General features: G+C 39.4%; 1 protein-coding gene across 2 annotated transcripts in view; it reads left to right on the top strand.

Annotated features, from left to right (window-relative positions):
* Window positions 1-15,066, top strand: part of Pdhx (pyruvate dehydrogenase complex component X) — a 68,087-nt gene that overhangs the window by 45,259 nt on the left and 7,762 nt on the right. For both annotated transcript variants that reach the window (XM_040745931.1, XM_005064855.4), the window contains exons 5-9: window positions 1,032-1,130; window positions 7,338-7,500; window positions 9,334-9,481; window positions 12,539-12,597; window positions 14,518-14,676. In XM_040745931.1, the coding sequence (XP_040601865.1) occupies window positions 1,032-1,130; window positions 7,338-7,500; window positions 9,334-9,481; window positions 12,539-12,597; window positions 14,518-14,676 (628 nt within the window). The remainder of the gene's footprint in view (window positions 1-1,031; window positions 1,131-7,337; window positions 7,501-9,333; window positions 9,482-12,538; window positions 12,598-14,517; window positions 14,677-15,066) is intronic.

Below are 15,066 nucleotides of genomic sequence, written 5' to 3'. Positions count from 1 at the left end.
CCAGTGCTGAGGTGACTGGTAGACACATGGAAATGGACTCCACCACTGTGTGACTGACACCACTGCACACCCAGCAAGCTGTCTGCTTTAGACACCCCAGAGTATGGCAAATTCATGTGGAGACTCTGGAGCCCTCACAGATAGTGGGGATGTAAAGTCAAAAGACTGCTGTGGAAAACATGTCAGGTCCTCAGAAAATCTCAAGGGGGATTTCTCTGTCATCCAGCAACTTCTGATATTCCACGATCTGTACACAGAAGAATCAAAAACAGAGATTCAGTGTTCTTGAATCTGTGTTCATGTATTCCTCACAGTAGTAGAAACAACTCATACTTTCAAAATGCTATGTATGTGGACTGAAACATTTAGCCTGGAAAGTCAAGATTAGTCGATATATACTAACTAGTACACAGATGAACCTTGAAGCCAATAAACAAACCTGCCAAAAAAGGACAAATACTGTATTTTTCTCTCTACATTCCCAAAGACTTGATTGAGAGGGACAGTAGGACAGGGGTTCCTGGGCCGGAAGAGTGAAGAATTACTGTTGATTGAGTGCAGAGTTGCATTTGGGAAGATGAGAGAATCCAATGATAGATAGCCATGGTGCCTGCACAGCAGTGTACTTACATTCAAAGCTGCTCCATTACATACTGAAAGTGCTTGGAGTAGAAAATTAGCTTATAGTTGTACTAAGTGTATGAAGGAGCACCGTGGTTGGTTCTCTCTTGGTGTCCATGATATAGAACCATACGACTTGTAATCAGTCAAATTGGATGCCTTTCTCCTAGTGAATTTTTACCCTTATTTAAAGATTATTTGAATTGGTAACTGCTTACTGCTTTACAAAACTGTCTTGACAGTAAAATAAATTGACATAGATTAACTTATGTGACTGTGACCATCTTTGAGAGTCACTTTAGATTCAGTGTTAAGATCACTTTCTAATTATCAGCAAAATTGTTGACATTTAGATCTATTTGAATCAATGTGTTAATTCGTTTCATTCATCTTCATGTTTTTATTCTTAGGTTTCGCTTAAGTCCAGCTGCCCGCAACATTCTGGAAAAACATTCATTGGATGCCAGCCAGGGCACAGCCACAGGCCCTCGAGGGATCTTCACTAAAGAGTATGTGTGTGCTTTTGTAATCATCAATCCCTTCACTATCTTGTTCTGAAAAGATTTGAAGAGCTTATTCTGTGTTGGAATTTAAAATGAGGTATACTGTTCTCTTGTGGTTTTAATTGCTTTTGTTAGTGTAAATTATGGTCTTTGCAAGGATTGTTTTCTCAATAATTGCACCATTATTAAGAAATAGGTCTAATTTAGTAACTAAGCCACATCCTCAGAACTAGTGATGATGTTGAAAATTAGAGCACAGAGCAGAGAAACATTCTTCAGCTGTTATAAAATCATCACCAATCCCATTTAAATTTCCCGGATATGGCAATATACTTCTTAAAATAATTTAATCCTTCACTCTTCAGATTGTTTATTTTTTCCAGAGGTGTCTTCATCTGCAGTTAATTCTCTTTGGGGATTTCCTTTTTTCTTTCAGTGATCTTTCTGGGTTGATCCCATTTTAATTATAAATATTTTATAATATGCTTTCAAATCTAATACACATATCAGATTTCCCTTGTTCATTTTATTTTCAACAATGTAGCTGTGTTGGTATATCCTCCTCCTGAATGTAAAGCAGTTCTTCGGGTTCTGTAGGCTGGGGAGAGACCATGATCATTTATAAGATGTGTTGAATTGGCTTAGTAAGACCTGGCCTCTGTATGTGGGTGACTTTCCACTCAAGAAATTGGTGCATCTTTGTTTAAAATTGTCTATTAATTAAGAGTCGAATACTACAGATGAGCCTTTCTCTAATAGGACTTAGCCTAATAAAGGTACAACAGAGGCTAATCAAATGGACCTGTGACCACATGTAGAGTCACCATAGCAATGTGTGCACCTTTGCTGTTGGCAGTTGCTGAGTTGATGTTTTTAGAATTGTGTTTATTCTAAGCTTAGTGAATATTGATTGGAAATGGTGATGTTGGCTAGAATTTTATAAATTTAGGTAGAACAAATAGAAATACAGTGGTGATTCTAGCTCAGGTAGCTCGTCTTTTTTTCACTAGCTTATATCTTAATTTTGTTAGCCACCTACTAGTCTGTACCTTAGTAGAACCCTGCAAAAATGAACTAAGATGCTGGGTGGTGGCAGCGCACACCATTTATCCCAGCACTTGGGAAGCAGAGGCAGATGGATCTCTGTGAATTCAAGGCCAGACTAGTCTACAAATTGAGTTCCAGGACAGGCTCCAAAGCTACACAGAGAAATCCTGTTTCAAAAAGGCAAACCAAAAGAAAGGCGGGAGAGGGGGGCACTAAGACAATAATCATAAGATAGATTTTCCTTGTCTGTTATCTGAGGGATAGGATAAAGGGCTTGTTTAATTCATTAACCATTGAAAATTTGAAGAAAAGCAAAATAATTATAGCTGTACCTGAGAAGGATCAGCATGGCAAGTTTGTGCAGTATAAATTGCAACAGATAAGGGCCTCTGAAGTAAGGGGATCAGTTGAGGTAAGGATCATCAAATAATGCAGGCAGGAGGTAATGAATACTGCCCTTCACGTGGTTGGAAGTCATGCAAAAGACATCTAGAGTGTATATCTGGGATCCTGATCTGGGTAATGGAAATCTTGGCTCTAGAAGTAGATTGAATAAGGGGTTTGAGGAAGTGTTTGCATTAGCAGAGTAACTGATGTCTAAGCTTATTGTCAGCACTGAGAAGCCTTCTAGGGATCAGATGATGAAGATGAAGGAAATAGTTTGAGTAGATCATGAAGCAGTGGTTGTCATAGAGATGAGCAGCAGCTGCATCATTTAGAAGACTCAGTTTCTCTGGTAGGATATTGGGAAATGGTCCACAAGTCAAGGAATATAAGGTCAGAGGAAAGGTTCCAGAATTTAGTGGCTGGTAACCTTTGGGAAAGCAGCTTCATGGTAGGGCAGCAGTAGAACAAAGACATGGGACTTTCTGCTCTTTTTTTTTCCTGAGTCAGGGTTTCACCACATAGACTAGGCTGACTTTGAACATGTAGTAGCCTTTCTCCTGCCCGCCAGGTGTGTGTGTCACTATGCTTAATGCATACACAAGTATATTAAGAACTGGACTAAAATTGTGTTAGTACAGTTATCTTCTTGATACTCTAAGGAAACAGTGTTAGGAGCCATGCTTAGGATGCTTTTGCCTTCTCTCTCCCACTGTTCCCCAGTTCCTTCCCCATCCTTTATGCCTTCTCTACCAGAAGGAAGTCAACTTGAGTCTTTAAGTCTGAACTTTGACACATTTCGTGAGAAAAAGCAATCCTTAGTGCATGTATTATATAGGATTTTTGCTCTTGTATGCTGTTTGGCATTAAGTGAAGTTTAGAGAGAGGCATTGCCCCGGTGGCTTCAACAGAAATGCCCTCTTCTAAAACAGTTGTAAAGCTTGAGGCTTTGGTACTGAGCTTCCCCCAGTATGCTTTAGCACATGTCCTGGAAATGATGTGTGCCATCTCCCATCCATTCCTCCTCAATCAAGGACACAGGACAAGTGGTATGGCACTGATTCTGGCCTGTCGCACCTGCTGTGCAGCCTGCATCCGAGAATGTAGCAAGGTGGTCGGGATAGATGACACAGAGACCGGTCGGTTGCTTTAAGAAAACTTTATGCTTCCCAAGTCAGCTTAGGAGGAGACCCCAAGTCAGCTTAGGAGGAGACCCCAAGTCCGCTTAGGAGGAGACCCCAAGTCCGCTTAGGAGAGAGAAATCTCTCCAAGAAAAAACGCTTCCCTTTTTAAGGACTTCTGCCATCCATATACATACAATTCTCCAACAACTCTCCCAGACCTCTCACCCTCCTGGCTGGTGGTTTAATCTCTGGCCCCAGAATCGGGGAGACACAGCAGGGGGAACAGGAAGAAGCATCTAGCCGTAGGGGGTGTCAAAGTCATGGTGTTTCAGTGAGCAAGCCCTTATCTGAGCCCTATCAAGAGCTTTATAGCACTGAATTGTTTTCAGTAAACATTATCTCACAGCTGCCTGCTCCCAGGCCGAAGGGGAAGTGGGTTTCTGCTCAAGGTCTGGTGTCCCCACACTGGCCACTAAGCCGCACTGCTGAGCCATTGTATTTGTGGAAAAGAGCACAGGCTCAGAGCTGACTTTTAATTTAATCTTAAAACAAAGGTAGTGTTCCAGATACATGTTGTGAGGAAGCATAGAGTCATCAGCCCACCTGCCCATGTGACTCTTTGCAGACAAGTGCCAGGCTACAGTCAGAAGCTCGTGAGCATGGTTAGAATCTTCGCCTTAATATCTTTGGTATATATGACTATTAAATCAGAACTGGACTAAATTGTTTTTGTTCATGTCAACCACAGCTTCAAATCTTGTCTTGTTGGCAGTTATCTAATTTTAAGTAATAGTCTTTAAAATTAGTTGATGACGCACCAGAGGGGTGGGAAAAGTTCTACTTGAGCTACTTTCCCAAGCAATTCATTTGTTTTCTCCTTTTTTAGAGTTTTTAATGCCCAGTCAATGCTTTCAGTTTAATCTGATTAATTGTTTAATGGGCAGAAATTAAAATCATCTCTGCATTATAGCAGCTAAATTGTTGACTGTTACTAAACAACAGTTAACAGTTACACTTCATGAGTTATATAATAGTAAAATCAGTAATAAAAGCTTATTACAAATCACTACTCAGAATTATTTTCTACTTTTTTATGATTAATGGCTCCTCTTCACTTTTATTCCTCACCAAGTACTGTTTTGCCCAGTAATCTTAATTACTTCAGAAGGAAAACCAACTCACATCTTCCTTGATAAGGCAGTCATGCCAACAGGGAGATAGGGCTGTGTCTAGTTAACACCACTACCCACGTTGTTTTTAGATTGATGAGTCAGGTACTAGCCTTTTTGATGTTTATTATGTCCTTGTGTTTGTTTTCATCTGATGACTGAGAAAGCTAGAAATCTATGTAAGAAGTTGTGTCTGGTATTTGGGGATAATACACTTTGCTAGATAAGTATTTAATTATTTCACATAAAATGGGAAGGGACTATAATGTTGGACTGTAACTTAAAGAACTGTAAGGGAAATTTCCTTTCTGGGAGGTGTCATTCTGAGTCAGTAGGTTTTATTTTATATCAGTGCTTACATTTTCATCTAGATGGCATTTGGGCTCATGACATCAGTCTCCAGGAATTGTATCAGCTATCCTTGACCTTGACACAATTTGGGTTTAGGTTATAAATATTATGGGTAAAAATTGATTTCCAAGTAGCTGGTAAAAAAACCCAAAGGTCCATAGATCACTCCCTGGGACACTTTCCCCTTCACTTCCTCTGCCACTCTGTCACCATCTCCAGGTTGTAAGAAGCAGCACTGCCAACAGCTATTCTTCTGTGACTTTGTGTATGGTGAGTAAAGGGCCCTTGTCAGAAGGTCCTACTGGTAATTTTAGATTAGGCACATTCCAATTCCTTGGTCAGTACTGGCATTCTGCTCATTGTGGGTTAATCCGTAGCTAGTCTGTTCTTAGGAGACAGCTCTGCTTTCATTTTATTTAGTTTGCATAGCATGTCCACTGCTTTTAGAGAGGTAGAAACAGGCTTTGCAGCTGGCTCTGAACCTGGACATAGCCAAGTGTTCTCAACCCTAGCTGTACTCAGCTGCCTTCCTCCGCACCTTGCTCACCACATTTCTATTCTGGCCTTCCTTCTCTTAGAAACCTCATCTTCTTGGAAGCCACATGTTTTCTGCCTAGGTACACCCTTCTCCCAGCCCTTTAACCTGCCTATCTACACCATCCTTCATAAACACCGAATCTGCCCAGGCTGTCTGTTTTAAAATAACTAAGTCTTCTCACTCATTGCTCCGTCTCATTACTCTGCTGTATTCCTTTGTAAGGGTGCATTTCCATTGCTCTTGTTTCTCCGTGTGACTGATGGATGATTCCTATGTAGAATAAAGAAGAGTCTCGTCTAAGAACGTTTTTCTTCCAGTACCTGGACTGAGTGGGTGCTTGAGACAGACTGAGTTAGACACTGAGTTTAACTGTTTTGAGTCCACATGTGTCTAAATTAGGAGTAATACCTCTCCCACCCAGCTGATGGGAGTACATAACCTGTGACACTGGGTTGGCTCACCTTCCTACTCTTCCCCCACTCTTTCAGTTTTAGGAATCCAGAATGATGTAGCATTTCAATTGCTTTGTCAGTTTGATCTCTCATCTAAACTATTCCAAGAACACCTGCACAGAAATGCCTGTACAAGGACTGGTGCCACCCATAGTGGGCTGGGCCCCCTATATCAATTAGCAATCAAGATAGTCCCCCACAGACATGCCCACAGGCCAGTTCAACCTGGACAATCCTTTAATTAAGACTCCCTTCTCAGATGACTCTAGGCAGTGTCAAGTTGACAGCTAACTATAACCTAGCAAACTGAACTCAGGACTTCACATATCTTATAGTCTTAATTATATCCGTCTGTAAACTAATGTACCTTTGTTTCACAAAGTAGTATGAAACATGGGTCTGTAAGTCCTTCATTTATTTTTCATTCAAAGTGATAATGATTTAGCAAGTATTCTTATGAAAGCCATAAGTTTTGTGAACATGGTACTTTCTTAATGCCATGTGACAACTCTCACATGAACATAGAGTAAAATGTTTTAATTACTACATTGCTCATCTAACTAGTGACACTTGTCTCCCAATAAAAAACAAGTTTACTTATTAATAAAAATTGCTGTCTTTAACCCAATACTGAGGGGTTCTGTGGGGTACACTCTAGGATCAAATAGACCTATCACAGAATTTTGCTCATCATGTTGAATAAGATACTAAGTGAAGCAAGAAGCTTTATTCGGGAAAGAATTATCTCAAATATGCCCAGTGAGCTCTAATTATTATAAATTCCAATTATTAATTGGGTTTTGAAAATGTATGACTATCCATTGGATACCTAAAAAGAATCAGAAGTCCATCTAGGCCAGTGGTTCTCATCCTTCCTAACACTTCGACCCTTTAATACAGTCCTCATGTTGTGGTGACCCCAACCATAAAATAATTTCATTGCTACTTTAAAACTGTAATTTTTCTGCTGCTATGAATTGTAATGTAGATATCTGATATGCAACCCCAAAGGGGTCAAGACCCATAGGCTGAGAACCACTGATCTAGAGGAAAGACTTGCTTAGATTTTGTAGTATTTGTTTTTAGTGTTTGTCTTCTTCTTACACCTTCAGCACTGTTTTCTACGTTTATATTCCTCTCATTTCCAGAGATGCGCTCAAGTTAGTTGAGCTGAAACAGATGGGCAAGATTACGGAATCCAGACCAGCCCCTACTCTGTCGGCGTCTGTGCCTCCTCAAGCCGCAGCTGGGCCATCTTACCCTAGGCCAATGATCCCGCCAGTATCCATCCCTGGGCAACCTAATGCAGCGGTAAGGTCTTCTCAGTAAGGTTTTATGAGAAAGAAAATAAAAGCAGGCACTGTGTGCTTTATAACTACTTTTTATCAATCCATTTAGACAGTAGCTTAAAGTTGTAAATGTAGACACCACCCCAAATGGTTTTCTTATAGATTTGCTGGCACAAATGGAATTGTTTATATGGCACTGTCTTCCAAGTAGAGCTGTGATTCTGTTCCATTTTACCACGAATTCTAACCCCCTCAGTACAGTACATGTGTGCTGTAGCCATTGCATTTTCCTTGAATGTAAAAATAACTCGTAGATCCTTTTTATGGGTATATTTGCTTTTTGTTGAGGGGATGAAGAGCTATTTAGAATTTACCATACAACACAGTCTACTTTCTTCCTCAGAGACAAGCAGTGTCACAGTTGTTGTGTTTTTCTTCTTCTGTTTACCCCATTTTTCTTCTCTGTGTCCCTTAAAATTATGGACATAAACGCACACTACTTTCACTAATTGAGAAGATTGTTCATTATCATGCTTGGAAAGGACTGAGGACTAAGTTTCACGGGCAACTTTTTTATGCACATTAACATTGTACTGTCTGCATAAAAATTTGGTGGCGCACGCCTTTAATCCCAGCACTCGGGAGACAGAGGCAGGCGGATCTCTGTGAGTTCGAGGCGGGGCTGGACCGACAGCCTCCAAAACATTACAGAGAAACCCTGTCTTGTAAAACAAAACAAAAAATTTGGTAGTGTCAGATCTAAGTTCTTCAAAGTAGGAAGATAAGTCTTTCATCACAGGATATAGAGAGCAAGTATTCTATGTGATCAGAACACTTTGCTAGCAGAAAGTGTCCTTAAAAATATCATTTGTAAAAGAAAAATAAATTATTGGTTTTTGGTTTTTAATTATCCTTTGGTGGCTATAATTCCATCCTAGAATGGAATGAAGGGTAAGGAAGAGATTAAATGTAATTGGACACCCATACCTCTACAAGAAAATTTATATTAAGGTTTTTATTTTCTCATTTATACTTTATATTTTAAATTCCTAGGAAATAATATATTCATGATTGTTTTTAATTCACAAAAATGTATGCTCTGTGACTGATTATCCATTATATAATGTGTTGTCTTTTTGTACAGTATGCCATTTTTTTTAATTTTTAAGGTTTATTTATTTATTACACATACACTGTTCTGCCTACATGCCAGAAGAGGGCACCAGATTGAATTGTAGATGGCTGTGAGCCACCATGTGGTTGCTGGGAATTGAACTCAGGACCTCTGGAAGAGCAGTCAGTGCTCTCAACCTCTGAGCCATCTCTCCAGCCCCCAATATGCCATTTTTATAAGACTTGCCTATAGGCAGCATTTGTAACAAAATCTGCCTACAGGCTGACTGGATGGATAGGTAGAGAGTTCTGTATTCTTCTCATACTCAACATACATGTGTATATGTGCATATATATGCATTGTACATATGTATATAGTGATATGTTCCTCCCATACTCAACATATCTGTATGTACTTGTGTGTACAAAAATTGTACATATGTACATGGTGATGATGGATTGGTTTATTTCTAGCTATCTTAAACATGGTAATACAAAATAGCTTATTCATAACTGAAATTTAAATTTTGCTGTTTTTGTCTATAGTTGTGTAAACTCAAGCCAGATACTTAGATTTCTTGTATTCTCCCTATTATAAAGATTTCTAGTAGTACTTTCCTTAAATTAATCTTTTATGTCATAAATTATTAGGTCTCTAAGACTGGATTTCAGATAGGTATTTTATTCATTTCTCCCATTCTACTTACCTTTCAGTGGACAAATTGGGTTTTCTTTTTTGCAGGGCACATTTACTGAAATTCCTGCTAGCAACATTCGGAGAGTTATTGCCAAGAGGTTGACTGAATCAAAAAGCACTGTGCCTCATGCCTATGCCACTGCTGACTGTGACCTTGGAGCAGTTTTAAAAGTTAGGCGAGATCTGGTCAAAGGTCAGTAAAGTAGACTTTACTTAATGCAGAGTGCATGCTAACCTAATGATCAAGTCCTCTATAAAATGCACCTTGTGTTACTTTTAATCATCTCATAACCTGAATCATTTCATACTCTACTCTGGCTTGTTTTAGCACAGGGATGGGTAGGGAAGGAAATGGGGTTTTTTCCTACATGAAATAGAGTGGGTGCATAATATTGAATTAATCACAGATTATTACTTTGTACAATAAGGATTTCTATTCTTCCTTGCTTTCTTTCCAAAAATCTCCTTTGTGATGTTTCCATCCTGCCATTCACCTCACATTCTTCCTACTCTCCGCCACACAAAGCCATGCCAGTGGTGTTATGGTGTCACTTACTGGCTGGTGGTTACTCTCACAAGTAAAAATAAGCTTAGCAGTTTTGTTTCCCGTAACTTGGTGGGTTTTGTTTGGTTGGTTTGCTTTGTTTTGGTAAGGACAGACTGTCTCAGGCTAAATGCTTATCTTAATTTTGAATTCCTTTTGATATTACTAGGTAGACAAACAAAGATCTCAATAAAACCCTTAACTGATTTAAGAGTGCCTTGGGTGATAAGTACATTTTAGACATCATGTGGGTGCTACCCTTCTTTATGCAATTTTAAATTGTACTTTAAAACATATTTTCTGATATTAAGTTGAATTATCTCTCCAAACTCATTTCAAAATAAAGTTTCAGAGAGGTGTGGATTGTTAGCATGTAGATTTTATTTCAACCTTCCCAATCCATTTGCTTTTTCTTTCCTTATTGCACTGACTAAGGTTTTTGGTACCATGACAAATGTCAGTAGTATAGGCCCATATTCTTTATATGTTCCTGTGTTTTGGGTGGGGAGAAGCATTCATTCCTTAACATTTATAGTAAGATTTCTATAAATCTTTTTCAGGTTGAGGACATTCCCAGTCTCTGTATTCTGAGAATTTTAAGCATGAGTGGATACCGAATTTTTGTCAAAAAGTTTTTAATCATCTTTTGAGAGAACCTTTCCCTTTTGGTTAAGATGCCAAATTACATTGATTGAACTTCAGTTGTTAAATCAATGCAATGTTCCTCACACAAAGCTTCTTCATGTGCTGTTTGGTTTTATTAACATTTTGTTACGAATCTTTGCATAGGCTGAGTGTCAGTGGCATTCAGGAGGCTGGGATAAGAGTACTGCAAGTTCTCAGCTGGTCTGTATATGTATAATTATATAGCAAATACTGCCCGTAAGAAATACTGCCCTTCTGATTTCTTTCCTTGGGTTTGCTTGTGTTCACGGGGTTTGTCTTCAGATCCTGTAGAAAAGTTGGCAAATATTTCTTCTTCCTTTACTTTATGGAGAATAGGATTCTCTTTTTAATGTTGATAGAATTTAAGAGGGATTTTAACTGATACTTGGGGTTTGTTTGGTATTTTCAGATAAGTTCTCTTTGTAGCCCACAGAGAATCATGATCATCCTAACCCTAGCACTCTCTACATAGGGTTATAGGTGAACATTACCAAATTCAGTTTCTTAACTATGTGTGTAGTAACTATCATCAGTGCTTGAAATTTCCTATAGTTAGGAATTGAAAATAAAAATAGTTGATGAAGTTACCTTTGCACATGTTGGATCTGAGATAGAACCTTGGAGATAGAACCATGTTGTGTGAGGATGAATATACAGTCTGAACATGAAAGTTAGAAGTGGAATTGGGGGGGAAGTTATCATCATCTTAACGTGTCAGAACCATGGAACTGAAAGCTCCTGTCTGGAGCATGGGAACAGTAGGAGGAGGGGCTAAGAGTGAGTAGTCAGAGAGAAGGACCAGGAGAGTCTGGGCAACCAATGATGCCAGTAAGTGCAAGGTGAAGAAAGTGATCGTGTGCAGGCTGGTTCTAAGGACTGCAGTACGATGAGGGCAGAATTCTAGGTGAGCGCTGTGGATTTAGGCTGTGTCACTGGCCGGGGCTTATGGCCTTAGGATTCTGGGTTGTCACTGTATGCCTATAGAAGCAGCTGAGGGAGCTAGGTAAAGTAAATAGAATGAGTTGCCAATAAGACTACCATATGTCTGGATTTGTACAGACTAAATCTTTAGCCTGTGGTTGTCCTTATAATGTTTCCAAATACTGGAAATGCACTTAGATTTCTACTCCTAGGGGAGGTTTTAAACACACCAAACAGAATGTTTATATATTTCTGGCTATGTGACTAGAGGACTCTTACTGCATGATTTTGCAATGTACAGGCCGGTACAATTTGTCTAAGCTCTATTTAAAATCTCCCATATACTTTTGAAGTGAACTATTGTTCATGGAGAATTCCATGATGCTGCAGTAACAGGATACATGTTTCTTTCCATGTATTATTCACTAGATCGTGACCTTAAGTCTTTCTACAAATTTTTAAAAGAAAGGGGTGTGATTTGCCCTCTCAGGTGCCATCATACCCATTGGCAGAAGCAAAGGGAAAAGTCAGACGTTTAGTTATGGTCAGTGACATGAAAAGGGAGGGGACCCAGATTTGCCCTTGAAATAGTATGTGTACTGCAAAGGAAATTTAGCCCCATGGATTTGCCATAAATGTACAGAAATCCTCAGCGTTCGTGCTCAGACCTTGCCAGCATCACTTCATCTTTGGAAGTCGCTGTATCCTTTGGCACTGAGTTAAAAAGCAGATTCCAGTTAAGCACCTTTTTAGTGCTTAAAGATACTTGTCTTACATTCTTTTTGCTGTATGCTCTGTTAGTAAAAAAGGAAATTCTCAAGACTTAGAGGTGAACTTTAGTGGGGAAGAATCCCACTGAGATGGAATGCAAGGTCCTGAGCATAGTAATGCAGATTACTGCTGTTGTACCTCACTCAGCCCTAGAATAGTGAGCTTTTGCATCCATGACTTCCACTGTGTTAGGACATTTTACTAAAGCAAGGAGACCTGCTTCATGAAACAAATATAGATCTGGTGTTTTTTCATCACTGTATGCCAGACTTGTCCATAATCTGCAAGCTGAAATCATAAGGGTTAGTGTTACAAATACCAGTTTGAATATGTTTATTTTTCTTTCAGATGACGTTAAAGTCTCAGTGAATGACTTTATCATCAGAGCAGCAGCTGTTACTCTTAAAGTAAGTAGCCAAAGCAAAATAACTATGGCTTCTAAATGTCTCTTGACTTAAGATGTGTACAACTTCATTGCTAAAAATATCCTGTTACTTAATTTTGTTTGCTTTACAAGTAAGGAAACTGGAATAAAAAGGATTCCCAACGTAATTATAGCAGAATAAAGACCATTTTATTCAGTAAACGCTAATTTGTCCTCTGTTGTACTAAGTGAAGAGTAAGTCTGAGCAGTGACGATGAGTGACAGGGTAACAAAGGCCTTCATGGTTTCTGCAGTTGTGACTTTATGGAGTTCTGCTTGGTTTGGGTACTGGATCACCATGCCATGCAGTGTCTGCTCTGCGTTGTCGTGTCACTCGCCAGCCCTGTTGGGACTTGATGACATCAATTCTGGCTCTTTGCTTTATCTTTAGAGTTTTATAGAATTCACTGAATCTGGTTGATTTTTTTTTTTATGAGATCTTAGTGCTTTCTCATTCACCGTCATAGTTACTATTTACCTGATTTTCAGCCTTCTCTTCATTTTTGAAATGTGTTACCCGCATTGTGCAATTTCCCAAACGTGTTAACCTGCGATTCTTCAGTGTTGATGTTGTCTGAGACGTTTTAAATGACCTTCTTGTATTGTTGCAGACCTGTGTTTCCATTTCCTTTTGTTAGTGTTTCTTCCTTTGTTTAGGTCTGTATTAGAAAACTTGAATGTGGAATTCATTTTAGTAATTAGTAAAAAGGGCTAAGATTATGAATATTGTTTTGAATTTAATTTGGATTGTATCCTGTGGGTCTTCATTATATAGTTATTAATTAAATGTAATTCCAAGATAGCCTTCCATGTTGGGGGTTTTCCGTGTGTGTGCGCGTGCGTGCGTGTGTGTGTGTGTGTGTGTGTGTGTGTGTGTTTCTGAACATGGGCTTGTACATGTGTGTGTATGCCCATGGAGTCCTTAAGAGAGCTTCAGATCCCTTCAAGCTGGAGTTACAAGTGACTCTGAGCCACCTGATGGGACTCTGGGCATCAAGCCCTGACACTCTAGAAAAGCAGTATCAGCTCTCGGCCTGAGCCATCTCTCTGGCCCCTTGTTTTCTGTATTTTGTATGATCTGAATAATTTGGGATCTTTTGGGGGGATTAGGACTTGTTTTTTACTGTTTTGACAATGTGCCATTATTGTGAATGGACAGTACAGAGAAGTTCTAAGAATAGCTGACTAATTGCAGCATAAAGGAGTAAAACGAGAATCTGTGTGAGTGAGAAAGTCATCCTAGCAGAGTGGCACAAGCACAGCAAAATAGACAGAGTGGGGGCAGGCTGATCTTCCCTTGGTAGATGGCATGCCTGGACACCAGCCTCAATCTGCTGGCTTTTGATTTCTGTACTCTGTACTGTTTTTGTCCTGTGATACTCAACAGCATCAACACACACCTTCCAGGCATTTAGTCATTTTGTATATTCTTTTCATCCTTCAGGGTAGTTCTCTTTATGTTAAATCTGTAACTGTGCACCTGTAATGTCTATCTCCTGTTGTGATGCTCAGGAAATTTCTTTTAGATAGAGGACTCATTTACTGAAGGCTTGCTAACATGTATTACAGAGTTGTGCTAAAAAGACGAGTTTTTTGACAAAGGAAAGTAGTTGAATGTCACTACTGTTTTCTGCTACGTTGTCCCCTCAAGTTCCTATTTGTCACATAGTTCAAAACATGTGTATCATCAGAATTGTCTCAGTGATACTGCTGAAAACTGTTTGTTCTTCTCAAACATGAACAGTGATCAATGGTGATCCAAGCCATTTTTTTCCCAAATCAAAGTCTTATGTATTTCCTTCCGTCCAGCTGTATTACTATGCACAATAATGTAAGTCATATTTCTCTGACTACCTTAATCTCAAACTGCTTCCTTCATAGCATGTTTCTTTCCTACTTGCAGCAAATGCCTGGGGTTAATGTCAGCTGGGATGGAGAAGGCCCAAAGCAGCTGCCCTCTGTGGACATTTCAGTGGCTGTGGCAACTGATAAAGGTTTAATTACACCAATTATAAAAGATGCAGCTGCTAAGGGCGTACAGGAGATCGCTGACTCTGTGAAGGTATGTGTCCAGACGTGTATTTGAGTGGACTTTCATCTTGGCACCTGCTGAGGCTTTTTTGTTTTTAATGTGTGTATATATATATGTTAGGGAGGGCATGTACAGATGCCCTCAGGCCAAAAGAAGGTGTCCAGATGCCCTGGAACTGGCGTTGTAGATAGTTGTGAATGTAGGTGCTTGGAAATGAATCCCAGTCCTCTACAAGAGCGGTCCATACACAATCTTAACCATAGAGCCATCTCTCAAGCCTCCTTCCGAAATTCTTGACATGATTAGGTTGCACTGTGGTTTTTGTGGGGAGAAGTGGTGAGCTCAGCTGTTTCTTTTGCATATGTAGGCATTGCCTATTTTAAGGAAATTTAAAGTTCAAAATGTCTAAAAATAATGTAT

The sequence above is a fragment of the Mesocricetus auratus genome, unplaced genomic scaffold, assembly GCF_017639785.1.
Source record: "Mesocricetus auratus isolate SY011 unplaced genomic scaffold, BCM_Maur_2.0 Super-Scaffold_100004, whole genome shotgun sequence".
NCBI classification, from domain to species: domain Eukaryota; kingdom Metazoa; phylum Chordata; class Mammalia; order Rodentia; family Cricetidae; genus Mesocricetus; species Mesocricetus auratus.
Note: the sequence above shows the minus strand (reverse complement) of the source record. Positions and strands in the feature narration are given on the sequence as shown.